Source organism: Anguilla rostrata, chromosome 9 (genome assembly GCF_018555375.3).
Source record: "Anguilla rostrata isolate EN2019 chromosome 9, ASM1855537v3, whole genome shotgun sequence".
NCBI lineage: Eukaryota > Metazoa > Chordata > Actinopteri > Anguilliformes > Anguillidae > Anguilla > Anguilla rostrata.
The window spans coordinates 29,350,712-29,376,643 of NC_057941.1; the positions used below are offsets into that span (position 1 = coordinate 29,350,712).

At 39.7% G+C, this 25,932-nt stretch overlaps 1 protein-coding gene and 1 long non-coding RNA gene across 2 annotated transcripts in view; one reads left to right on the top strand and one right to left on the bottom strand.

The window, feature by feature from the left end:
* The window catches only part of LOC135262327 (cadherin-related family member 2-like), a 33,409-nt gene that overhangs the window by 1,486 nt on the left and 5,991 nt on the right, over positions 1-25,932 (top strand). The window contains exons 3-22 of the mRNA XM_064349298.1: positions 811-876; positions 1,458-1,597; positions 2,285-2,338; positions 2,435-2,524; positions 3,201-3,290; positions 3,429-3,551; positions 5,333-5,476; positions 5,832-5,907; positions 6,068-6,186; positions 6,380-6,604; positions 6,749-6,904; positions 8,226-8,390; positions 9,801-9,862; positions 10,150-10,399; positions 12,268-12,507; positions 23,872-23,941; positions 24,228-24,821; positions 24,950-25,021; positions 25,379-25,428; positions 25,674-25,825. Coding sequence (XP_064205368.1) covers positions 811-876; positions 1,458-1,597; positions 2,285-2,338; positions 2,435-2,524; positions 3,201-3,290; positions 3,429-3,551; positions 5,333-5,476; positions 5,832-5,907; positions 6,068-6,186; positions 6,380-6,604; positions 6,749-6,904; positions 8,226-8,390; positions 9,801-9,862; positions 10,150-10,399; positions 12,268-12,507; positions 23,872-23,941; positions 24,228-24,821; positions 24,950-25,021; positions 25,379-25,428; positions 25,674-25,825 — 2,938 coding nt within the window. The remainder of the gene's footprint in view (positions 1-810; positions 877-1,457; positions 1,598-2,284; positions 2,339-2,434; positions 2,525-3,200; positions 3,291-3,428; positions 3,552-5,332; positions 5,477-5,831; positions 5,908-6,067; positions 6,187-6,379; positions 6,605-6,748; positions 6,905-8,225; positions 8,391-9,800; positions 9,863-10,149; positions 10,400-12,267; positions 12,508-23,871; positions 23,942-24,227; positions 24,822-24,949; positions 25,022-25,378; positions 25,429-25,673; positions 25,826-25,932) is intronic.
* LOC135262379 (uncharacterized) lies at positions 15,625-16,897 on the bottom strand. The gene is made up of 2 exons (XR_010332196.1): positions 16,750-16,897; positions 15,625-16,565 (listed from the first exon to the last, which is right to left on the bottom strand). It is a non-coding gene; the product is annotated as an uncharacterized LOC135262379 (long non-coding RNA).

Sequence of the window (25,932 nt, forward strand, 5' to 3'; positions counted from 1 at the left end):
TGTACCCTGGTTTCTTTTGTTGATTGTTTCTTCCCTGTGTTGTAAAGCGTCTTTGAGATTCTGAAAAGCTCTATATAAAAAAACATTATTATTATTATTATTATTATTATTATTATTATTATGACTTTATTTTCTATGAAGTCGCCAAAGCAGTGTGAGGTATGCATAGCTTGACAAGAATAGGGAAGATATCAATGGATTTCTGGATCCACCAAGATCTTTGACATGAAACTGTTCACTGAACACTGACAATTATGACAGTTACACTGATTGCAAGATCACAGTGGATTAAGAAAATGATTGAAATACTTGCCTTCTCTATATGACATCAGATTATCTATACAACATGAGATTACATAAAACAGATCATAACTAACCCTGGCATCTAAACCTCACCAAGTCCTAACAGTAAACCTAAGATTTCACTTGGACTTTATTTATTCAACCAAAAATAAGCCAACATGCAGAAGCCTTCGGTGAAAAAGTAAGTGCATCCTATGATTCAGTAGCCTGAAGAACTACTTTCAGCGTCAATAGCCTGAAATAATACAGTTCACCAGTCTCTTATGTTACACCAGGGGAATTCTGGCCCAGTGCTAAAGGGGGAATCATGGGGTGCAATTATCTTTTCACAGAAGTCTTCTGTGAAAAGATAATTGCAAATATCAAAATAAAATCTGTTATTTGTTATTTGTCACGTGAGGTTAGATGAGGATTAGCTATGTCCTGATATGTACTTTCTTTTTCACATCATTGTACATGTATATTATTGTCTCTCACTAACCTATCTGGTTTTATGTTTTCTTTAAGCCTCTGGAAACACATCTCCAATCATACACATGACTTTAATTAATTTAAGAGAGGACATACCAGTTGGTAAGCATACATTTTTACATTTATGTTCTGTTTCTTTGTTTGTGTATTCATCTATTCTATTAAATTTTAATTTCACTTTATTTGTCCAATACATGATTTAAAAAAAACCATTCCATGAATAAAATACATGGTAAATTTACAGTGTAGTCTGTTGGTATTCGGACAGAAAAACTATTTTTGTCATTTTTCCTCTGTACTTCAGGACTTTGGATTTTAAATAAACAATAAATAATCATCTTTAGAAGTATAATAAACCTGCTTCTTTAAAAGTCACTGAGTTTTCTTCTTATAGCCCTGCTAGCCAATATTATAAGCAACCACGCCTGCCAAGAATTTTTGTAAATGACCCTGAGCATGCTGGGCTGTTAATTTCTTCACTCGACCACACCTGTGTTGAAGCACTGTGTGAGGAAGCAGCTTTCAACTTACTTTCTGTCTGTCACTTACCTAAGGGTTGCCACCTTTTGGCCATTACCTGTATGTGTGTGTGTGTGTGTGTGTGTGTGTGTGTGTGTGTGTGTGCACAAAATAAGATTTTTAATTCTGAATGAAAAGATACAAAATTATACTGTTTCTGTTAGGTCATTATGCCTTCACAATTCAAGCAAGTGATGCAGAGAATGATCCTTTGACCTTCAGCATCAATGGAGAGAACAGGTTTTACTTCAGTGTAAATCCAAACTCAGGAATTGTTCACATTAAGTCTCCTCTTGACAGAGAGGTAAGTCTATTGCACTCAGTTTGTTTAGTCAAAAAAGACACAACCCAGAACAGACACTACCTTATCCTTTTGGCAGTGCCAGGTAAAGCAACTCACATAATCTTCCTTCTCCTTCCTTCCACACAGTTTATACCCTTTTACATGTTCTGTTGATACTTATGATTCTGTAAACAAGTCACACTACCCTTTTACAAAAAGCTCTGTTTGCAATACAGACAGTGCACTTTGTTGTTGCGAATTCATATTGTCCTCTGTGTCTCACTTATAACCGAAAGCCCATTAAAATCCTATTGAGGGTTTAGTATCCCTCCATTTTCAAAGAGCAAACAACACAATGCTAGCAAATTTAACAACACATGTGTTGATAATTTTGTACGACTTCCTTTTTTCACAATGACAGCATTAGATATATAAAATGTTAAAAGTGTGTGTATGTAGAGAATATAAAGAATCCATTCATGGTTCATGAAAAATGTTATTACCCATTACCCAAATCTTTACAATGAATCACTGTGTCCTGAACTTAAGTGACTTAAAAGATGTAATGTAGAGACTCAACAACTCATTTTACATCAAAACATAAAGCTTTGAAATTCAATGTAATAATTCACAATTAAGAAGTCAGACATGTTTTTTGTTGTTGTTGTTGTTGTTGTTTGTTTTGTTTTGTTTTGTTTTTTCTTGTAGGAAAAAGTTACCTTTAATGTGGAATTATCAGTTTATGATGGAATGAATGATGCTGTAAGTATGAATATGAATATATAGCAATATGTGTGTTGCAATATTGAAATACCTTGTTTTACATGTGATGTACTAAACACTATTCTCTCTTAAAAGGTTAGAAAAACTTTGATTGTGATTCTGCATGATGCCAATGATAATCGGCCCATATTTGTTGATGCGCCATTCAATAAAGATGTCTCTGAGGTAAGCAAAGGCTTCCATCATTCTTGAGGCCCTGTCACATGCAGTCAAATTTTGTCTCTACAGTTTCAATATAATCCTCTATATTGACACATTTGTAGAATATATACAAGATACAACTCTGGTCCTCATGTTGACAAGCAGCAATAACAGACTCCAAAGGCAATCAAAAGCCTAGAACCAAGACTAGATACTGATAGCTCTCTTATATCTGCACTAAGGAAGCAATTGTATACACCTGATTCATCAGAAAAAGTCATTTATCACAAACATTATGGTGACCTGAAATGGGGGGGGGGCTATGTATAAAACCAAAATGTAATAATAAAATACCCTTAAAAAACCTAAGAATCTGCACTTGTTTGATTACAAATTTAAATTGTGATGTACAGAGCCAAATCTGTCCCCTTCATTTTAAAATATCTGACTTATAAACACGTAGACTTAACTTAATGCAGACACACAGAACATTTGTATGCCACGGGTAGTTTGCATTTTGTCCAGTTTTTTTTCTTTCTTCTTCCTGTTGTTTTATTCTTTTACTTTGATGTAAAAGTCTGATTGGATATTACATCTGTATTGTCATAAATTAAAAGGGGAAAGTCAAACTCTCAAATACTTGAGAAAAATTATATCAGTAATCACATTATACTATAAGCTGTGTTGTTTATTTCTCCAGAATACAGCAGTGGACACAGTTCTATTCCAGGTAACTGCCAGAGATGCAGACTATGGGCTGGCATCACTTGTGAGCTACAAAATTGATGATGTAAGAATTCCTTGTGTTTATTATTTAGTGTTTTCTTTATACTTAACATATGTACTGTATATCTGATACGTGTGTCCTTTTTCAATTTGCGCGTGTTACATGTTGTCTTTCATATCTGGCTTTTGTGGTTTTTCCAAGGTTGTGCCAAATGATGGTATGAATCTTTTTTCAATTTCTGAGAGGACTGGAGAAGTTAAACTGATTGGCAGATTGAATTACACGAGCAAAAGCACTTTTTATCAGTTGAAGATCAATGCATCGGTATGTATAACAAGCAGGTACAGTAGAATGAACAAGCACTACATAGATGTAAGCAACCACATTCATCAACTAGCAGCAAACTAGGTTTGGCACTACAAGTGATTGAAAACAATAGTTTGTATATACAGTATGTGTATGCAGGTACAGACAGTGCTTGCTGTGTATCTGCGTGGTGAAGAAAAGCATGAAATTAGCAGCAAGGTGTTGGACTTGGGTGTTGGAAATGAGAGCTCTGAAATTCCACAATCATTGGGGACAAAAGAGAAAAATGATCAGTCAAAATTCATTTGTTGATAACTGACTTGGTATATCCTGTTATTTGACATTATTTGTTCTAATTGTACTGAGACTGCATTAAGTCAGCCAGTCATTGACTTGCAAATGTGAATGCGTAGATCCATTAACATCAGGACAGCATGGCAAAGATTCAAATCAATCATTGCCACGCTGATTAATTGTCTTTAAACACAATGCTATTTCATTTGGCAGAAACACCAAAACATTTAATGTCAGCTACTTAAAGTACTGTCAGAGACCACCCTTTCTTTTGTGTACTTTCCAGTGAAGGCAGCCACAAAGTTCCAGTTCTTTATTTTTCAATATCAGAAAATAATGCAGCAAATGTACATTTAACACAAAATTACACAAAAACCTCCACACATGTACAATATTAAACCTTTCAGTATTTAGTGTGTCCACTCTTTGCCTTCATTACAGCTTCCATTATTTTCAGGAGACTTGCTTCGGGTTTTCCAACAAGATTTGCCAAGATAATTTTCCATGTTTCTTGTAAACAGCTCCAAGGTTCAGTCTAAGAAGTTAGTTGCATTTTCTGTTTCTCTCAATCCAAGTAATCCCAAACACATTCAGTGATGTTGAGGTCTGGACTCCATTGTCTATTGTTCTGAGAACACCAGTGGATTGATCTTCTTAGAAGTGTGCTTGGGGTCATTATCTTCCTGCAAATGAATTTTCTCTCAGTCAAACATTGTCCAGAGGGTACTGCATGATATGTTAAGATTTGTTTGTATTTATCAGCATTCATGATGCCCATATTCATCAAATTAGCACATATAAACTGACACAAACCAAAATTACCAAACTAGGCAGAGGAAAAAAACTTTTCACAGGATCAAATGTGCAATTCCATTAGTGCCCTGAAACATTCGCACTGTAGTTGAAATCAATATATCAGTGGTCTCCAACCCTGGTCCTGGAGAGCTACAGGGTCTGCTGGTTTTCATAGTGTCTCTGCACTATGTTTTTTGTTTTACTTTTAATTGAATGCCTTATTGTTATTTATTTATTTCTATGTGCATTCTTTTTGGAAAATTGTTAATAAGGACCGAAATAAATTACTACTACTACTACTACTACTACTACTACACTTCATGAAGCAATTAAAGCAGTTGATTACACAGTTAGCTCAACTCACCTGGTGTCTTGGGTCTCAATTGGGTGCTGATTTTAAGGTGAAAACAAAAACCAGCAAACCGTGTAGCTCTCCAGGACCAGGGTTGGAGACCACTGCGATATAGGGTCCATAATTTGACATAAGAGAGCAAATATACTTTAAATAATTTGACTTTAAAATACACTGAAAGTGTCTAATCGTAGAAGAATTAATAGTGTGCCACCATCTAGGGGTATCAATTGAGGTTGGAACACAATCCAGCATCTACACGGGCCCCTCGGGACCAAGTTTTTAGAACCTGAAGGAATTGAAGAGTACATTAATCTATTTTATGATTCCAATTAAAGCCATCTTGTTTTTATTTAAGGATGGCGGGGGGCCTCTCTGGCATTCTCACGTCTTTCAGTCGAGTGTTGCTTTTGCCTTCATCACTGTCATCGATGTCCCGGATCTGGTGCCTCAGTTTTTAAATGTTCCATATTCAGTCACAGTCAATGAGCATACCACTGTGGTGAGTGTTCATATTAGCATCTCATAAAACACAGTCAAATTAGGTCAATCAACATTTACCTTGACTTGCCTTACAAATGAATGCAAGTTTTTAATGGAAATGACATTTTTTCCATTCACTTATGTAATCTTTTAAGTTTAAAATTGTCAAATTATTTTTAAGAAGGTATTAAATATCTGCATTTTGTTTTGAGGTAAGGAATATCATTGCTGAATCTCTGAATTAATGTAGAATTGTATACACATCTATAACAAATCAGTTAAAACAATAATAAATGATTACTAACTTATGGTCTCACAGTTTATAATTTAAAATTCATAATTAAAATAATTTCTCAAATTATTTTATTTTTGAGGGCCAAACAGTGTTCCAAGTGCAAGCCATAGATCCTGACACAGGAGTCAATGACAAGATCCGCTTCAAAATTCAAAGTCAGTATACCTTTCATGCTTCATGGCTCAAATTCCAGTTCGAAAATATTCCAGTTAACTATCGTCACCTGCATATTTGATTTAGTTATCAAACCAGAGTTAAACTACAGATGAGTGCAATTTTTCTCCAAATATAAACATTCTTTTTGCTCACCTACAGATTCAAATGTGCCTGATCTTTTTGAAATTGATGAGGAAAGTGGAAACATACTTGTCAAAACTATATTTGACCGTGAAGATTTACTGTATATGAATGCTGTTGTTAAACTGCAAGTGTTGGTAAGTAATGAGAAACAAATGGGAGACACATAAGTGTAATACAATATATGCACAATAATGCAAATAATATGTGATGCATTTAATTTAATCCAGTTTTTTTTTTTTTTTGCATTTTCCATCAGCACAAAAAATAGTGTATACTGTGATTTTTGGGTTCTGTGTAAAACTGCTATTAATGTATTTTTAATTTCAGGCAAGTGAAACTAAACCAAATGTTTATGGAACTATTTCCAACACCACAACAGATGTGCAAATCAACATTGGAGACATTAACGACAACAAGCCCAGGTTTTACAACTGTCAACCTGAATGTAATTTCAAAGAGGAAGTGCGACACTTCAGAGGAATCACCAATGAGCAGTCTTCTGTAGGCGTTCCTGTTGGAGATCTAAACATTATTGCCAGAGATTTGGATGAGGTCAGCTGAAGCACCTCTTACATTTTATTCCGCATTTGTGTCTGCTCAGGAGTAAAACATCCATATGTGATATGCACCAGCTGACATATAAACTTAGGATTGCAAGAAAATGCTTGGCTCTAGATCATTTTCCTTATTACCTAGGGGGTAAATTCCAGATTTGAGCTGCATCTTCAAGGACCAGACAAAAATGCATTCTCTGTGTCTCCTCCTTGGGCCATATCAAGCAGTCCAGTGCAAATCTTCATCAGAAACCCCAGCGATGTTGACTATGAAAAAAAGAAAACCATGATTGTTGAGGTAAGGGCATGTAATTGAATGTTTCTGTGCACCTAGTCAGCATTGTCCAGAGCCAGATTTATCCTGGTTTAGCTAGAAAAAAAGGTAGGTAAAGTGCTTTGAGACTGCCTTAACACCTCTTGGATTTTATGTAATCACAGTATATAATTTATTTAGTCCTCTGTGCTCCAGAACTTCTTAAAAAGGCTCAGTGATGTTTAGATCTGGTCATTATGGAAGCCATGGAAGGTGTCTGCCTTAATCCTGATTTCCGTGCGACTACTCTCGAATTTGGAATATGGGGGCATAATGAGGGAACAGTGTGTGCACCATAGAGTAAACCTGTTTTTTTTAAATGGCTTCATATTCCTTGGCTGTTATGTTACAATGTTAATGTGCTCCTTACACCAGGTTATGCATCTTTGTGCATTAGCATTCGATACAAGCAGTCTCCAAATGGCGTTTCCTTAAATAAATTTAAGTTTCCTTAAATAAATACTAGCGATGGGAAGCTCACCCCATACAGTTTTTTTTTTTTTAAAGACTGGGGTTGTTGTTGGTTCTGGTGTTGATTGAATTCCGTGGTCATTTTGACGCCGTCGTTTTTGGGTGTTTAGTTCAGTATATGCCTGTCACCATTTGTGAGCTTCAAGTTAGAAACACTATTCCTCGTTGTCAATGCAGTTTGTTCATGCTTTGCATATTTGCATATAATTTTTGACACTGTTTTCCTTGCCACCTGACGGATGCACCTGCATTTCTGGCACTGATTATTTGACCTCGTTTTAACTCTGTTTGTTGCCTCATGTTGCTTAGGAAACTAAAAATGCTGATTGTAAGAATTCAAATGAACCTAAAAAAAATACACAGTGAACAATGATTCACTGAATAATGAATAATGATTGGGGAAAAAACAAGATTTTTTCTTGGCTTAGCTATGTACTCCACAATTTTAGATTTGTAATCAAATAATTCACATGTGGTTAAAGTGCAGATTCTCTGCTTTTATTAAAGTACATTTTTATGTATTGGTTGCTGTAAAAGGCTTTCCACTGAAGCTTAGAAATGGTCATTCACAGAACACTGAACCTTTAAAGTTGAACAAACTTAGTCTAAGTTCTATTGTAATCAGTTACTTAAAAAAATTTTGTTGAGAGAACAAATTTGTTATTGTGCTGCGTATAACATTGATTTAAACAAATCCGTAGTCCCATCAATGATGATTAATGTTGCACTCCTAAAGACAATGCACTGTTCGTCTAATAAGGTTGTCCAATTTTTAAAATGAATAAGAACTCTCTAGTGTTAAATTCAATGAGTAACACACAATTTTCTTTTTCAGATTGTTGCCATTGACACTTCCAAGACTGCGGACTGCTGCTCCACTGCTGTCGTCACCATCCAGATCAAAGATATAAATGACAACAACCCAGCTTTCAAGAATGAGACATATTATTTAGAAGTGGATGAACACAGCCGAACTGGAAAAGTTGTTGCCACGATAACAGTAAGCATGCTTGTATTTAAAGAGGAATTTCAGCAAGAGGAAACAAACATTGATGCATGCTTAAAGAACAGTAGGTGAAAATTGTTTTATGACAAATTCAACATTATCGGCCATGGTATTGTGAGGGAGTGGGAGTTTTGGGAGACCAACCGCGACTGAACAGGGGGTTCTTTAAGCTATTAACCAGAGGTAAAATAGCCACAAAGTCTCAAGAGACAAGGGAAAGGAAAACAATACTCCTTAGGGAGAGTATCCCAAAGAAAACAACCCACGTACTGGGTAAAAAAAACGAAAGCTTAAGGAGTTTGAAAATAAAACAAAACTGCCGGAGCAGAAAACGGGGCAACTCAAAGAAAACAGACCTCGAACCGAGGCTGAAAAAGTAACACCCTAAAGAAAGAATACTGAGCTTAGATTGTGGCACTAACTTGTTGCCAACAATCTAAAAAAGATAAAGACTGTTGTGCTAATTTTATAGCCACAACAATCCAATATCGCAACTCAATCCTTTACCTTTACCTTTACCTTTACCTTTACCTTTACCTTTACCTTTACCTTTACCTTTACCTTTACCTTTACCTTTACCTTTACCTTTACCTTTACCTTTACCTTTACCTTTACCTTTACCTTTACCTTTACCTTTACCTCGCTTGACAGAATACCGGCTCTCGTGCAACATAAGTGACACTGAAGCAAAGCTTATCTGCTTGCTTGGGGTTTAAATAGAACGTCAACAGGTGCAAATTGTAAAAAGAAAATTTGCACGTGTATAATTCAATCAACTCAATGGCCGTAATAATTGAAGAAAAGGCGCATGATAAAACCAATGGCCGTAATAACTGAAGAAAAGGCGCAGGAAGGAAAAGAAATGGTGGCATCAGCCAAAACCATGACAGGTATGCCCCTTGGATAGTTTATATACCACTTGAAATGGTGGGCTTTTTATAGATTCAAGAGAAAAAGACTGTTATACAAATAATGCTGTTGATTTACTGCAGCTGGGGGAAAAAAGTACAATGATTTTGTATCCTTCCAAGACTGAAAATGCATGGCAGGCAAAATGCAAAGCTCACCCCTGCAGTTGGGTACAGTTTCTGTAAGGTTCCCTATTCAAGCATCAAGGAAGAGAGTAAAATAACAAAACTGTGATCACAGGGAATGGCCTTTGCTTTCAGTTGTGCTACATAATATGTAGGCCCTTGAGTCTTCAAAACATCATTGTCCACAATAAAGGCAGAGGCAAAGTTTCCAAGATATGCAAGATACAGTATATCTCCATAATGTAATGTCCAGCCAAGAGTATTGTATTTTTAACCTTAAAGAACTTACAAGTTATCCTTGTAGTATAGCAACAACATACAGTTAATGTGTTTATTACTGTTCATTATTGTCGGTTCTTTTCTTTAACAGGCTATAGATCCAGACACAGAGGATGTTGGAAAAATCACTTACAGGCTTCTGCCAGAGAGTATGTAAGTGCTGGACAGTGTAAGGTCATGCAACACAAAGATAGTGATGATGATTAAAGTTTTGGACACAAAGGATTTTGTAAAAAAAATAATTAAGGATATGGCAGCTCTGAATCCAGTCAAGTTGACTATTATGGTACAGTATCATCTTTTCAAAGGTTAACCCTTTGAAAGATAATTAACAGTAACATGGAACTGAATACACAGAAACTGAAGTAAAAAATAAAAAACAAAAACAGAAAAGTAAATCGACCCTTTTACTTACCCATTTATTGTTTTCCACTTTCTAGACTGAAATATTTTGATGTCAACCCAAAAAGTGGCAGGATCAAAGTAAAGAACAACAGACTGCTGGATCGGGAAGTTCGTGCCGTATATTCTGCTACTCTTCAAGCGATAGACAGTGCCGAGAACATGGGAACCACAGTCCTGGAAATCACACTTAACGACATTAATGATAAAATACCAACTATGGCCAGAGATTCTTACATTGGCTTTGTGAAAGAGGAAAGTAATGCTGAACTTCAGCTTCAAATACAGGTGAGCATTTCTGTCCTTCACTCAACTCTGTCAGTAATGTTAATGATGGAATGCTTCAACACTACTTCACCCACAAAGAAACATTTTCAGGTTAATAGGATTCCAGTACATATTTTGCCTCATATATTAAGGTTATATCACTGTTATGACCTCTGTTGTAAGTTTTCTGTTCTGTATGTTTGATTTTTTTTAAACTCCCTCTAGCCCTTGTGTTATTATTTTTCTTTTATTTATTTTTGAAGGTGACTCTGTGAGGGTGGGGAAGTGGTAAAGACCACACGCAACTACAGTGAATTCAAAAGGGATTTCTTAAAGTTTACCCACCGAAGTGGAATAACCACTAGGTCTCAGAAATGGACTTAAGGAGGGGGATAACGAAAAGAAGACTCAACTCCTAAGGGAGAATATCCCAACACAAAGTAAATGTATCGGCAGGAGAACGAAACTAAGGCATAAGGAGTGAGTGAACTTTATGAAGACTGCAGTGCAGTCTGAAAAAAAGCAAAAGAAAAGGGTGCCTCGTAAATGAGGAAGGCGAAAGGCGTTTAAGGAAAATAAAGAATTAAAGCTAGGTGATTAGTAGGACAGGTGTTTTACTACTAGTCAAATACAAAAGCTAAATTCAAAAATCATATACTTTTTCTTACCACAGTTTCTATAAGAGAGCTTTTCTCTGTACCGGCTTTCGTGTACGTAAGTAGACGCTAAAGCGAAGAACTGATCTCACGTGAGCGTATACAAGCTCTCTCAATCAGGTGCAAACAATCGGTAATAATCAAAGGGAATCTCGGAGCGCCCTCAGGCAGTTCTGAAGATTACCACACTCAGTTCCCTGAATAAGCACTCAGTTTTCTCTACAGGGATACTGAGTAGCCGATTAGCACAAAAAGACGTCGATTAGCACAAACCACGACGCCGCACAGCAAACAGAATATGGAACCACGACAGACACTAGGTGGCATTTAAAATCTCTGTTGGGGGTACGCTATTTGGACTCTTGCTCTCAGCCTGCAGATTAAGTGTCTTGTAGTTCTGCTTTTAAAGCCGCGCTGAAACCATTTAAGTAACACTTTGGTTAGGTATGGTGCTGTGAAAAAGTATTTCTCCCCTTCCTGATTTCCTCTATTATTGCATATTTGACATACTGAATAGTTTCAGATCTTTCAATGAAATATAATATCAGGCAAAGGGAAACTGAGTAAACACAAAACAAAAAGTTATCAACACCGATATCACCCATGTGAAAAAGTAATAGTCCCCTTAGGTACTTAATCAATAACAAAATTTATCAAATTTAATTAATAATTAGATACATCTCTAGTCACCACAAAGTTTTGACTAGCCTTTTAGGGTAATGTTTTATGGACAGATGAGTCAAAAGTGGAACTTTTTGGAGGACGCGGCGTATATTTCAGCATTTCAGAGTAAGAACATCATACCAACAGTAAAACATAGTGGTGACAGTCTGATACTGTAGGGATGCTTGCTGCCTCGGGACATGGACGAGTTGCCATTATTGAAGGAACCATGAATTCAGCTTTGTACCAGAAAATTCTTCAGGAGAATGTCCGGTCATCTGTCCATGAGCTGAAGCTGAAGTGTTATTGGGTTATGTGGCAAGACAATTATTCAAAACACAAAAAATACCATTCAATGTGACAAAAATTGAATAATTGAGGAAATCAGGAAGGGGCAAATCATTTTCCATGGTACTGTAGTTAGGGTCCAGAGTTGCTTGTAGGTCTGCAGTCATTTCCATAACCCATGTCCTACTCGTTTCCCTTTTCCTTTTTTTCACACCTAGACTGGGTCATAACAATCACAAAAGGCCTCAAGTGTAAATCACGTATATGACAATTCCCCCGCAGGCTTTTGATGGAGATGAACCAGGAACAGACAACAGTGAGATCAAGTACAAGATTGAAAAAAGTCACTTCAGTGGAAACTTCAGCATCAATGCAAGAACTGGATTGCTAAAAAACAAAGGACCTCTGGACCGAGAATCCATTGAAGCCACAGCCAATGGAGTAATTCAACTGAATGTGACAGCCTCCGATATGGGTCACCCATCTCTGTCTTCATGGGTCACGGTCACTATTAATGTTGAGGTAACACATTGCGATTTCTTTCTTCTAAATATTTTAATATGTGGGTCTTATAATGAGATGTTGCAGAAACAACACACACCACGACAGAATAATTATTACTTGGACAAATTAACCAAGTAGTAATTATTCTGTTGTTGTCTGTGTTGTTTTGCACTGTTATGGGTGGCTGTGGCTATAAAACGGGAAGCTGTTGTTCCCGAAGTCGGTATTTGGTTTTCGTGCTCTGAGTTGAGGCTTCTGGGCCTTCTGGGCTTCTGAGGCTTCTGGGCCTTCCCAAGATGTTAATTCTTTTAAAGAGAAAGTTAAAGTGGAAATCTTACTAAAGGGGAGAAGTTAGGCTTGCCTCCTTTTTTCTTCCTCTTTTTATTTTGAAAGCTGGCTTTTTTGGGGTTTTTTTTTCTTCTTTAAGTATCCTTTCAGTAGACATCATTGTGGTCGTTCTTAATTCAATGATGTGGGGAAAACATGTTCTAACTTTGTAGAGAATGTCTTGATTTACATCCAGGCAGAGATATACCTTGATGTATACATCAAAAAATATAAAATTCCAAGACTATTTCTGTATATATACAGCAACAGAATACTATAGAAAACCTTTCTCTTTCAACAGTTCCATGTGATTTGTGTGTGCCTTTGTGATATACTGTACTGTATGTACAGTGAGCACCATAATTCATTGGACAGTGACACATTTTTTGTTATTTTGGTTCTGTACTCTAACTTTGAGTTTGAAAGGATACAATGACAATGAGGTTGAAGTGCAGACTGTCAGCTTTAATTTGAGGGTATTTTCATCCATATTGGATGAACCGTTTAGAAATGACAGCACCTTTTGTACATGGCCCCCCCATTTTAAGGTACTACAAGTATTTGTTGAATTGGCTTCACAGATGTGTTTCGTTAGGCAGGTGTATTTATTTGTGTCGTTAGTGAATGCAGAAGAGAGCTGTTGATGTCTAGTCTTGATTCTAGACTTTGCAATTGCCTTTGGAGATTGTTGCTGGGGTGTGAAAACATGAGGGAGACAGCAGTGTTGATGCAAATTAAGCTGGCCGTCATGAGGCTCAGAAAAGAAAATCAATCAATCAGGAACATTGCAAAAAGCCTGGGCATGCCCAAGTCAACAGTTTGGTTAATCATTAACAAGAAAAAACAACTGGTGAACTCAATTATGTCAAACGACCCGGTAGACCGAGAAAGACAACTGTAGTGGATGACCGGAGAATACTCTCTATGGTGAAGAAAACCCCCCTGACAACAGTCCAACAGATCAAAAACACTCTCCTGGATGCATGTGTAGATGTGTCAAAGTCTACCATATGTAGAAGACTACAACAGCAGGACTACAGAGGGTATAGTACAAGATGCAAACCACTGATAAGCCTGACGAACAGAAAGGCGAGATTACTGTTTGCTAAAAAGCACCTAAAAGAGCCCCAAGAGTTCTGGAACAAAGTCTTGTGGACAGATGAGACAAAGATTAACATGTACCAGAGTTATGGAAAGAGGAAAGTGTGGAGAAAAAAAGGAAATGCCCATGATCCAAAGCATACCACCTCATCCATGAAACATGGTGGAGGGGGTGTTATGGCTTGTGCCTGTATGGTTGCCAGTGGAACTTGTCTTCATCGATGATGTGACTGCAGACAGAAGTAGAACAATGAATTCTGAAGTCTACAGAAATATTTTATCTGCTCAGATAAAACCAAATGCCTCCAAACTTCATCATGCAACAAGACAATGACCCGAAACATACTGCTAGAGCATCGAAGGGGTTTTTGACAGCCAAAAATTGGGAAATCATTGACTGGCCAAGTCAATCACCGGATCTGAATACAATTGAACATGCATTTTACATGCTGAAGAGGAGACTGAAGGCAAAAATTCCCAGAAACAAGCAGGAACTGAAGATGGCTGCAGTACAGGCCTAGCAGGGCATCACCAGGGAAAATACCCAGCGTCTGGTGATGTCTATGCATCACAGACTTCAAGCAGTCATTGCATGCAAAGGATATGAGACCAAATATTAAAAATGATTACTTTATTCTGCATTATGTTAAACTGTCGAATATTTTTTGATGCCCGAAAATGGGGGGGGGGGGCTATGTACAAAAGGTTCTATAATTTCTAAACGGTTCATCTGATATGTATGAAAATACCCTCAAATTAAAGCTGACTGTCTGCACTTCAACCTCATTGTCATTGTATCCTTTCAAACTCAAAGTGCTAGAGTACAGAACCAAAATAAAAAATGTATCACTGTTCAATGAATTATGGTGCTCACTGCATATATAGGCCAGGAAGGACCAGCCTTGGGAACTGTTGTGAATGAGCAATATGTACCTGAAATTTGGTGACCTCTGCTGGCCATCTGAGATCAGTTCCACTCCAGGCTGCCAGGCAGAGACACACCTGACAGCAACTAGTAATTAGGCACCCTTATTTAATTAGCCTCCTCAATATCAGGAGGCGAGGGTCTTTTTCTTGGAAGGTTTTGTTGGCCTTATCCCCATGGTTTCTTCATTCCCGTCTTGTCTCCAAACGCTGGTGTTTTGTGTTCATTATGTTCTTGTATTTATAGGAGCTGGTGCTGTACTGTGTTATGCACCCCCTAGTGGCAGCACACACATCATTCAAATTGAAACGTGAAGTAATTTGCTTCAGTATTACACCAAAATGATGTTTGAGTGTGTGGGGAAGCTAGTTCACAATGCTTTGTGATGAGAATATTTCACAAAATAAATCTGAGGATTAAATGAAATGTTTGATTTTCCAGACCCAGCAGTTTTAACCGTTGACACCCTTGTTTAACGTCCGACACTGAATACTGAACACACGTGCATCAGTTAAAACACCTCACTTACAACATGTACAATAGATTTGATTTAATTTGGTAATTAAAGACAATTAAAACTGCAAATTTGTTGATGGGCAGAGCAAATTGGATCAACCTTTATCAAAATGTACAACTCACAACCAGATGAAAAGAAATTTCACAAATTTATACAAATATTCACGTTTTAATATAAAGACGAGGTTCAACTACCTGAAATCAATTAACAAAGGTTAGACATGGACAGTCACACAAGGCATGAATGAAAGCAGATACTAAACCAGTTTTGTTTTTTGTCCCAAAGTAATCCAAAACCCAAAAACCAAAAGACTGCAGAATATTCCAACAGAACAGAGATGAAATGTAGAACGCCACACCTAGATGCAGGACTCAGATGCCCACTAACAACTAACTGTTACAAACTTCTCAGGTTGACCAAAACTGACTGCTAACTTAGACACATTTTATGTAGAGACACATGCAGACCAACACACACAGGCACACGTATTCACACCTCCAGTGGTCACCCCCTCCCCCCAATTCCTGCTCTTATCTCCAGGTTATGCCATTCCAAAAGCAGACTTGAAATACAAAATTTTTTTTTTTTTTAATATAACCAACATCCAAGGACTACATACCATAAATAAAAATACTATAATATATTTAACCTGTAAAAATAATTGAATAATTGTTACAACACTGAATGAAACTTGATATTGCAACAAAAAAGTTCAAAGCTTCACAGTAAGATTGCCAAATTATGTGCCATATTGCAAAACATGCCCTCGCTTTGTTGTGCCCTGTGGGGTACCCCTATGTACCACATTCCCATGTAGCGTTTTTGGTTGCGCTTCCCTCCTCCTCCCGTTATTGATGGGATGTGATTGGTCTGCAGTTGACCAGGCTGACATCTGGATTCCGTGATACCATGCAGTTCTGTGATGAGTTTTCATCCAGTACTGTAAATGTCTGGGTCCTTTTGTGCCTCTTGTCTTGCTGTCCTCTGAACAGCAGGGATGAGTTCACCACAGCAATGTCCAAGAAATGAAAAAAGGTCTTGTACCATTTGTAGGTCTTCGTCCTTGCACTGTAGCTTTGGATCCACTGATCTGATAACTCAACGCCATCCAGGAATTTATTTTAGTCATTCACAGCTGCAGATATGGTCATCACGGACTTCCCATGTTCCTGTGCGAGTCCGCTGGCACCTAGACACAATGGGCCTCTGTCACGGTACGGGGGGTGGGACCCAGGCGCAGAGTAACAAAAGAAACTCAAAAAGGGAAAATTAACAAAGATTTTACTACAACAAAAAAGGCAAACACAAACAGGGAACAGACAAGGGCACAATGGGCAAAAACACAAACTCAAAAAATATCTAAATAAAACAGAAAACAAGAGGAACTCACAAACACGGGCAGGGCAGAACACGGGCAGGCAGAGCACAAGGACAGGTCAAACAAAATACAGGCAGGTACATACGGTGTAGGAAACAAACACAAGGAACCAGCACGTGAGTCAAGGGCACAAATAACTTAAATAGACATGGGATAACAAGACACAGGTGAACTCAAAAAACAATCAGACCAGAAGGAGGGGATAACAAGACACATGTGGGAACAATGATGGAATAACGAGACAAACAATAATACAATTAACAGGGGGAAGCAGGACACAAAACAGAAGTGCCGCCATCTGGCGGCCCAACAAGGGAAACACAGACAGGAAAACACAGAACCATGACAGCCTCATTCACCAACCGTTCTTAAGAAGAATTTTCTTCTTAAAACCCACTTACGCAGTTTTCACGAATATTCTGACATTCACCAATGTTTTCTTATTTGGGATTTGTTCTTAGGTAAGAACGGAATCTACACACACTCAAGAGCACACTTACACACATTTGAGTGCTGACATGTTTGTGCAAAATAATTGGTTATTGCGTTTTCTTCAATTCTACAGTTGTATTATATTATAGGATTTAAATTACAATGATATTTTTATCATTTATAATATTTTTAAATAATTATTAAGGTGCCAGGTTCCGCCTCAGCTGGTGGTTGCCTCAGCGAGAGTTCATCTGTAAATAAATGATAAAAATCAAACCATTGTAGTGACCTTTTATTTTTGGGGGTTTCAATTATGCAGTGTTTGGTCAATACTGAAAAAGCAAATGTTTAAATTTTGAATACAAACTAAGCACTTAGGTAACACTTTTTAAACACATGGACACGTTGAAGAAGAGAACACTTATTCAGAGGCGTCACTAGGGGGGTGCAGACCGCACCGGGTGACACCATCAGAGGGGGGTGACACCAAAATGACTTTTTGTGCGGCAACGCGTTGAAACAGCTAGTTTCTCCGATGCAGTTCACTGCCAGTTGATTTAATTAGCGGTATTAATGTGATAAGAAGCGCTTTGTCATTTGAATGCATAACACGCAATTCCTGGTGCCCACTCCCACCAGCATTTTTTTTTTGCCTCAGATTTGTCATCAAATCTTTTTTTTTTTACTTCATCGGTTGTGCCGACCTTCTCCGGATATAGCGTTCACTGAACGAGTAATAGCATCCCATGCATCTTTTTTTTTGTGTTATTTTATATCCACTATTGACGCTACTAAATATGACAGGTCGTTTGCTGTTCACTTCCTGCAGCAGTACCTTCACTTCAAAACTACAGAAGTTTTTCTTACGTTTGGAGTCCGGTGCTCCACTGTCTTTAGATTTTCGTTTGGGCATTCTTGACTTCTCTCTCAACTTTTATTTTCAATTTCTGTGTGTGATTTCTGTGTACACATGGCCCTGCAGTCTCATGCCCTTTTATGGTTGATTGGTGGGCCGCTTACCTATGCTAATTAGGAACAACTGGCACGCGCTTTCAGTTTACGAGGACAACGGGATTCATCATTATAAGAACATGGTTGCGAACAATTCTGCGGTTTAAGAACACATCATGAATCTGACATAGACTTTTCTTAGGACCTTTCTCAAGAACAAATTTAAGAAAAAACTTAGGAAGATATTGGTGAATGAGGCCCAATGTTTTGAATTTGATGCGAGCCATAACAGGCAGCCAGTGGAGGGTAGTGAGCAGGGGGGTGACGTGGGAGTGTCTAGGGAGGTTGAAGACCAGACGAGCTGCAGCATTCTGGATGAGTTGCAGGGGTCTGATGGCAGAAGGCCAGCCAGAAGAGAGTGGCAGTAGTCCAGGCGGGACAGTAACATTGATTGGATCAGCAGGTGGGTTGAGTAGGTGGTGAGAAAGGGACAGATTCTCCGGATGTTGTATAGGAAGAATTTGCACATCCGGCTTACCGCTGTGATGTTCTTGGAGAGGGATAGCCTGTTGTCCATCACCACTCCAAGATTCTTAGCACAGGGTGAAGACGTCATTAAGGTGTCCCCTAGGGAAATGGAGAAATCAAGGAGGGGAGAGGTTAGAGCAGGAATGAAGATTAGCTCTGTCTTACCTGGGTTGAGCTTTAGGTGGTGATTGTCCATCCTGCTCTGGATGTCCCTCAGGCAAGCGGAGATGCGAGCAGAGACCTGTGTGTCCGATGGGGAGAAGGAGAGAAAGAGTTGTGTGTCATCAGCATAGCAGTGATAAGACAAACCATGGGCAGAGATTACAGGGCCAAGGATCTAGTGTACAGGGAGAAGAGAAGGGGAACTCCCATGGCAAGGGGACGAGGCAGCGATACTCTACCAGCCCAGGCAACCTGGAAGGAGCAACCGGAGAGGTAGGACTCAAACCAGTCAAGGGCTGTGCTACAGATCCCTGTTGCTGCCAGGGAGGACAGGAGGATGGAGTGCTCAAGAGTATCGAAAGCAGCTGAAAGATCTAGCAGAATTAGGACAGAGGAGAGGGAGGCTGTTCGTGCGACATGAAGTGACTCACAGAAAGAGAGGAGTGCAGTCTCTGTCGAGTAGCCAAGCCTAAATTCGGACTGGTGGGGGTCGAGCATGTTATACTGTGAGAAGAAAGTAGAGAGTTGGTTAGATGCAGCTCGTTCAAGTGTTTTGGATAAATAAGGAAGGACAGATACTGGGCGGTAGTTCTGGATGACGGAGGAGTCTAGAGTGGGCTTCTTCAGCAGCGGGGTGATATGGGCCCTCGAAGGATGAGGGGAAACATCCAGAAGACAAGGAGGAGTTCACGAGGGAGGTGACAAATGGGAGGATATTTGGTGTGATCACCTGGAGGAGAGATGAGGGGATAGGGTCAAGAGCACAGGTGGTAGGGCAGTAGGAGAGCAAGAGCTGGAAAACAGTCTGTGAGGGGAGAGAATGTGGAGAAACGGGGGGAGGGCACGGAGAGGGGGGAGGGCACAGAGGTCGTAGGGTCGCAAAGGAGCTGCAGATGTCTGCAATCTTCTCATCAAAGAAAATTGCGAAGTCATCTGCAGCGAAGGAGGACTGAGGTGGGGAAGGAGGCGTTCTGAGGAGAGAGGAGAAAATAGAGAACAGTTGACGAGGGTTAGTAATGGAGTTATGAATTTTAGTTTGATAGAAATTTGCCTTGGTGGCAGTGACAGCAGAAGAAAACGCCGTCAGGAGAGACTGATAGGATGAGAGGTCGGATGGGTCCCTGAATTTTCCCCACTTCCTCTCAGCAGCGCGGAGGCTGGCCCTGGAGGTGCGTAGGGTGTCAGACATCCATGGGCTGGGAGGGGATGAGCGTGCTGGCCTAAGGACAAGAGGACAGAGCGAGTTGAGTGCTGAGGAGAGAGATGAAATTAGGGTGGAGGATGCAGAGTCAGTGGGGAGTTTAGAGAATGATTGAAGAGGGGGAGAGAAGCAGTGACTCTGGGAGTGAGAGAAGAGGGTGAGAGGGAGCAGAGGTTACGACGGCCTGTGACAGTGGGGGTGGGAGGAGGGGAGGGAGTATGGGGAGCAAGAGGGAGGAAGAAGGAAATGAAGTGGTGATCAGATGTACGCAGAGGGGTAACCGTGAAATTAGAGCAGGAGCAGTTCCTCAGGAAGATCTGATCTAGGAGGTTGCCTGTCTTGTGGGTTGGGGGAGACGGTTGCAGAGAGAGGTCAAAGGAATGGAGTAGTGGTAGGAAGACAGAAGCCTGGGAGGCCTCTAGGTGGATGTTGAAATCTCCCAGGAGGATCAGCGGGGTGCCGTCCTCAGGGAAGGAGCTGAGTAGGGTGTCTACCTCATCGAGGAAACTTCACAGGGGCCCTGGAGGATGATAAACAACAACAATATAGAGGTTAGTAGGGTAGGTGATAGAGACAGGGTAGTATACAAAAGTGGATATAGACAGGTCAGAGAGGGGGAGAACAGAGAATTTCCAAGTGGGGGAGATCAATAAACCAGTACCACCACCACGGCCAGATAGCCGGGGGGTGTGGAAGAAGGATGTGGTGTGGGGATGGCTGGTTTAAGCAGCCACACCTGCCCTGGGTCAAGCTAATTAGACCTGGCTAGTTAGATAATTGGTTATGAATTAGATAATTGGCCAGGCTAATTGGGCCCAGGAACAGGGGTGGCTGCACCTGTGCGTAGTGAGGTAATCAGTGCGCACAGGTTAAATCTGCCATCCCCACCCACACAGGGGAGCCTTCTCTGTCATGACAGGGTTTTACATCTGCTCATTTGGCTGTACCATCTTGCCAAACCCTTGCAAATAAATCTGCTTGAACAACCGATGAAGTAAAAAAACATCATCTCCCTGTGTCTCTGTGCCGGAGGGCCCCAAGGAAAGCCACTTCGGTGGCCTGTGGCAGGCGTGTTTGCCACAAAGGAGTAGGAGGACGAGAGAGCAGCAGGAGTCGCGGAGTTGTCTGGTGTGATCCAGGTTTGGGTGAGGGCAAGGAACTGAAGGGACCGGAGGGAGGCATAGGCGGAAATGAAATCAGCCTTCCACGTAGCAGACAGGCAGTTCCATAGCCCCCATGTGACCGTGAAGTTCTCACAGGGGGTCAGCAGGAGGTAGCAGAGGTTGGAGAGGTTCCGGCGTCGTGGGGGGCCACGTTTCTGGAAGCGCCTTCTGAGGGGGAGAGAGCAGACTGGTATGGTGCTGGCACATAAACTGAGAGGGAGTGCGTTGCTCAGAGTGCCCCTAATTAACAATAAAATAACCTGATTCAGATAACGCGCTATTTACACTAATTCACAGAGTACCTACTAATAATCACAATAAGACCAAGTAGCCAATCTACCAATTCTAAGCACCAGATAGCAACTGATAGTTACTTAACACAAGGAAAAATGAACACAAGGAAAAGTCTAATCTAACGCAGTACGCAATTACCAATGGGAACCAGATACTTTACCAACTCTAGGGGGACGAATTTCAGCAGCTCTATGCACCTGGTCGAAATATGCAGTTACTGTGTATACAAGTGTAGCCATTGTAAGAATCCGCTAATACAAACAATTTAAAGCCCTGTTTGGTGGGCTTGTCCTTGATGCATTGGTTCATCCCTACTTTGGCTGTTGTAGGCACCATCCTCTCATCAACTGGGAAGTTGTTGCCAGGTATGATAATAGCCTTGCATGAGGTTTTCATGCTGTCCATCATAGGCCTGACCCTGGCGAGCCATATGCGGGAGTTCCCTTGTTGCAGGGCTTGAAATCTGTCTCTTGACATCATTTTCCGTATAAAAGGAATCTCCCAAACATCATCTGTCCTCCAATAGTCCTGGACCTTGGGACATCTTGTTATGCCCATAAATAAAACAATGCCACAAAAATTCAACAGGTCGTGGAAGGTAGCAGGCACCCAGGTGTATTTTTTTTCCTTTGTTTTTTTGGGCTTGAGCATATTTGTTAGTTGCAAGCGGGGTTGTTGCAAGCACATCTCTGGACAGAGAAAGCAGGAACATTTCCATGAGTGTATTTAAATGGTATACCTAATTGGGAACTTGGCGTGTGGGCTGGAACAAATTTGTGCCTTATTGGTTCAGAGTCACTATCTTCCTCTTCTCTCCACCGGTCCTGCTGTACTGTGGCTGTGGGAGTGGATGACCTTGCAGGTAAAGGTGTAAATGGCTGTGTGCTGGATGTGGGGGTTGGGGTGGTTGCTCTTCTGGGGTAAGTTGAAGCAGCACTTTTTTTTTCTGATGGTGGGAGGACGGGAAGGTGGGGGTGTTGAGTCCTTTGTTTCTGAACTCTCTTCTTCGTCCTCTGATATACACCATAGTAAACTACTCAGAAAACAAAATTTTTACATTTTAGCAAAAAATAAACAACTTACCCATGAAAATAATACAGAAGTACCTACCTTTCACTGGGAGTGCCTTCCATGGGGAGCTCCTGATTGCAATGAGGGGCATAGACTTTGCTGTCCTGGAGTGAAATGAAACCAAAAATCTATTATTCACATATTTATAGCACACTCGCATACATACTTTTTAGACACTAAAAATTACCCATTAGAACACCCTCACAACAAACACACAGGTCCATACAAAGAAATGTGTGACAAACGTATTATTCAGCCCCTTTGTTCAAACCGGTACAAAATAGTTACACATTTAGACTGACGCCTCGACAAAACACCACATTCAGTTGGAAAAAAAATAACTTTATGGATGTAGTTCCTGTGGGTAATCCAAAGGCAGTATTTTGAAGTGCTGCTGGTTTTACCTATTTTTTTGGGACTTTGTGTGCCACACAGTCCACCGCTGTGCCAAAAACTATGGCCGTACAGGAACCTGTTAAAGGTGAAGTCCTTGTGAGGTAGTGTAAGGGCTGGGAGACTGTGGGAACTGGACTTTGGGGTGCATAGTCCAAGGGGAAGGTGACCAGGAGCTCCCTCTCTTGGAACCGGAACAGAGGGGAGAAGCTGCAGGGCATCTAAGATGAGCCAGACATTCTTGCCTGCGTCTGGCCCTCAGCATGAACCACTAAAGTCCCTCAGGCAGGTTTCTCCTTTTTACTGGCCACTGGAGTGGTGAGGAAAGCCCATGAGGAGTAGGACTAGTGGCAATAGTTTTCTGTTGCTAGGACAAAGGGCTGAAGCTATTGTGTGAAGACTCATTTTAATTTAGTGCCATAGCAGCACTGAGCAGTTAATTGGTGTCAACATTGCTTTATTGGGCCATTTCTATTGGCCCCTATAAAACTGACTAAGCTGTTTTCAGATCCTGGCAGAATAATAGTAGCAATGAAACATGAAAATATTTTAGTGTAGAATGCCAAAATTTACAAGTTTAGGCAAATACAGTGAATTCATTTCAAAATTCAGACCTGTCTTGGAACAAATTTGTAAAATTGTAGAGACCTATACACATAGTTTAACTATTATCAACAATTATGGATAATACTTACGACAGTCCTAGTCAATGAGAAACCATAACAACCTCTATTCTGACATTTAGCATTACAGATTCTGTACAGAGTCAATATCAAAAGCTCAAAGATTATTTCTAAACCTCTTGGGTTTTGCAAGTCCACTCAAGTAAAATACATATAATGTTCTCATGGCTCTATTGGATAGTTTCAATGCGTTAAGGGTCCAATTATTAGTTCAGTGATATAAGAAGAGTTGAATGCTTTTCATTTGTCTTTCCAGGACATGAATGACAACACACCAACATTTAAATCTCCCAGTTATGAGTTCTATGTCAGTGAAAGTGAGAAAGGTAAGCCTCAGGGCTGCTCTTGATCCATGATATTTTCTTATTATGTGTTGGTTGTATTAAGTTGTATTGGTATTTCAGTTTTTTCTGAATTAAGAATCCTGGCCCTAGAGGTGAGATGAGTGTTGAGTTGGATGACATAACTGCATGATGAAAATGCATATTGAAGGTGTTAACACTACAGTATTGTGCAGTAAGATTTTTTTTTAATTCTTAAAAAAAAAAATAGTTGTATGACTATTCTTTCCAGTGGTCACAGTATTCAAATGATTCCATTCTTCATTTTCAGGCATATTTGTGGGCTCTGTGTTTGCCCATGACATGGATCAAACTGAGATGAACAACCGTATATCTTTCCGCATTGCTGATGGCAGCTTTGGGAACTTCCTCATAATTGCGTACTCTAAAGGGAAGGACCAGGGCTACATGGGCAACATCACAGTTGACCCTGACATTGCACTAGATTATGAGCAGCACAGGATGTCATATAACCTCAAAATTGAGGCCACCGACCTGGGTCAGAAAAGTGATGTTGTACTAGTGACTGTGAACGTCATGGACGTGAATGATGAATGTCCAACATTTCCACATGTGATGATAATGAATGTCAAGGAGAACACAACTGGCCTTGGTGAGGTGGGGCACATCGTAGGAGTTGATGTGGATACAAATCACTCTTTGATCTACAAGCTGCTCACTTCCAGTTGCAGGTGCAGTGGTATCATGGGACCTTGTGAAGAGGAATGGTTCAAACTGGAAACCACCGGGGCTGTGGTGGTAAATGAGAAATTTGTGATTGACTATGAAATGTGTGACCAAGTGCAAATGGAAGTCCAAGCAGTAGATGTCTTCACAGAGAAAGGGGAGAACCACAGTATTCCAGGTAAAGGTTTTGTCTACTGTAGCTGATCTGTGTGCTTACCACAAACATATTCCTTTCTTTTTTATATTGGATCAGAAATTTTGGGATTTTTTATTTTCCAATTCTTAAAATATTTCTTGTTTTTCCAGAAAAACTTACGATCTACATTGATGACATCAACGACAACATTCCTAGATTCATAATCTCAGAGACTTTGTTTGGTTGGTATATGTATATTTTCATGCTACTCATATTAAAAGAGTTGGCTGTCTGATTTGGGACTATGGTGGAATCAGTTCAGTCCTACCACTAATTTAGTTGGTTGCATAGTCATTGTCAGAGCTGGTGTTTTTTCCATGTAATGCTTACTGGCTAACTAATGCTGTGTTTCAAAAGTGAATTTGTGTATATTCAAAACATAAACATGCCCCTCGGTGTACCAGCTTTCCTGTTCCACAATATTATATTTTTCCTCTTGGCTTAATGAACACTTTGGAAATTTGAAAATTGATTGTACATGGTCTTTAATGTGAAAGACAATGGCAAAGTTTGAACATCAGATTTTTTCCCCCCAACAGTTGTGGTGACCGAAGGAACTGAAAAAGGGACTGAGGTTGCAAGAGTTGCTGTAAGTTCTTGCTTAGTATTTTGCAAATTGTTCGCACAAATCTTAATTTTTTTCAGCTAAATTTGCTTGCCAGTGAATGATACAGAAAATGGATAGGGCCAGAACACTTTTTCTTTCCCCAGTATCCAAGACTTTAAAAAAACTTGTATTTCAGAGATTTCAAAGTTGTAGTGGTCCGGGTACTAGGCCAGGTCTGGGTGTTGTATAATTCTGTGACTGATTCCTTATTCCTAATTTTTGTCAAGGCAAATGACTTAGATTCTGGAAAGAATATGAAGATAAAGTTTGAAGTTCTTGCAGTTGAAATTATCTATGCCGATAATCGCAGGGAGTCTATGGGAAAAATATTTTATGCTGAAACCACTACACGGACAAATGACTACCTTGGAACTATCAGGTAAATTTAGTTGTGAAACCCCTCTACTGATACCTTTTTAGAATGAAATAACAGGCTTTAATATTAGTGGTGACTTACCCCCATAATTGTGTTTTTATAAAAAAATT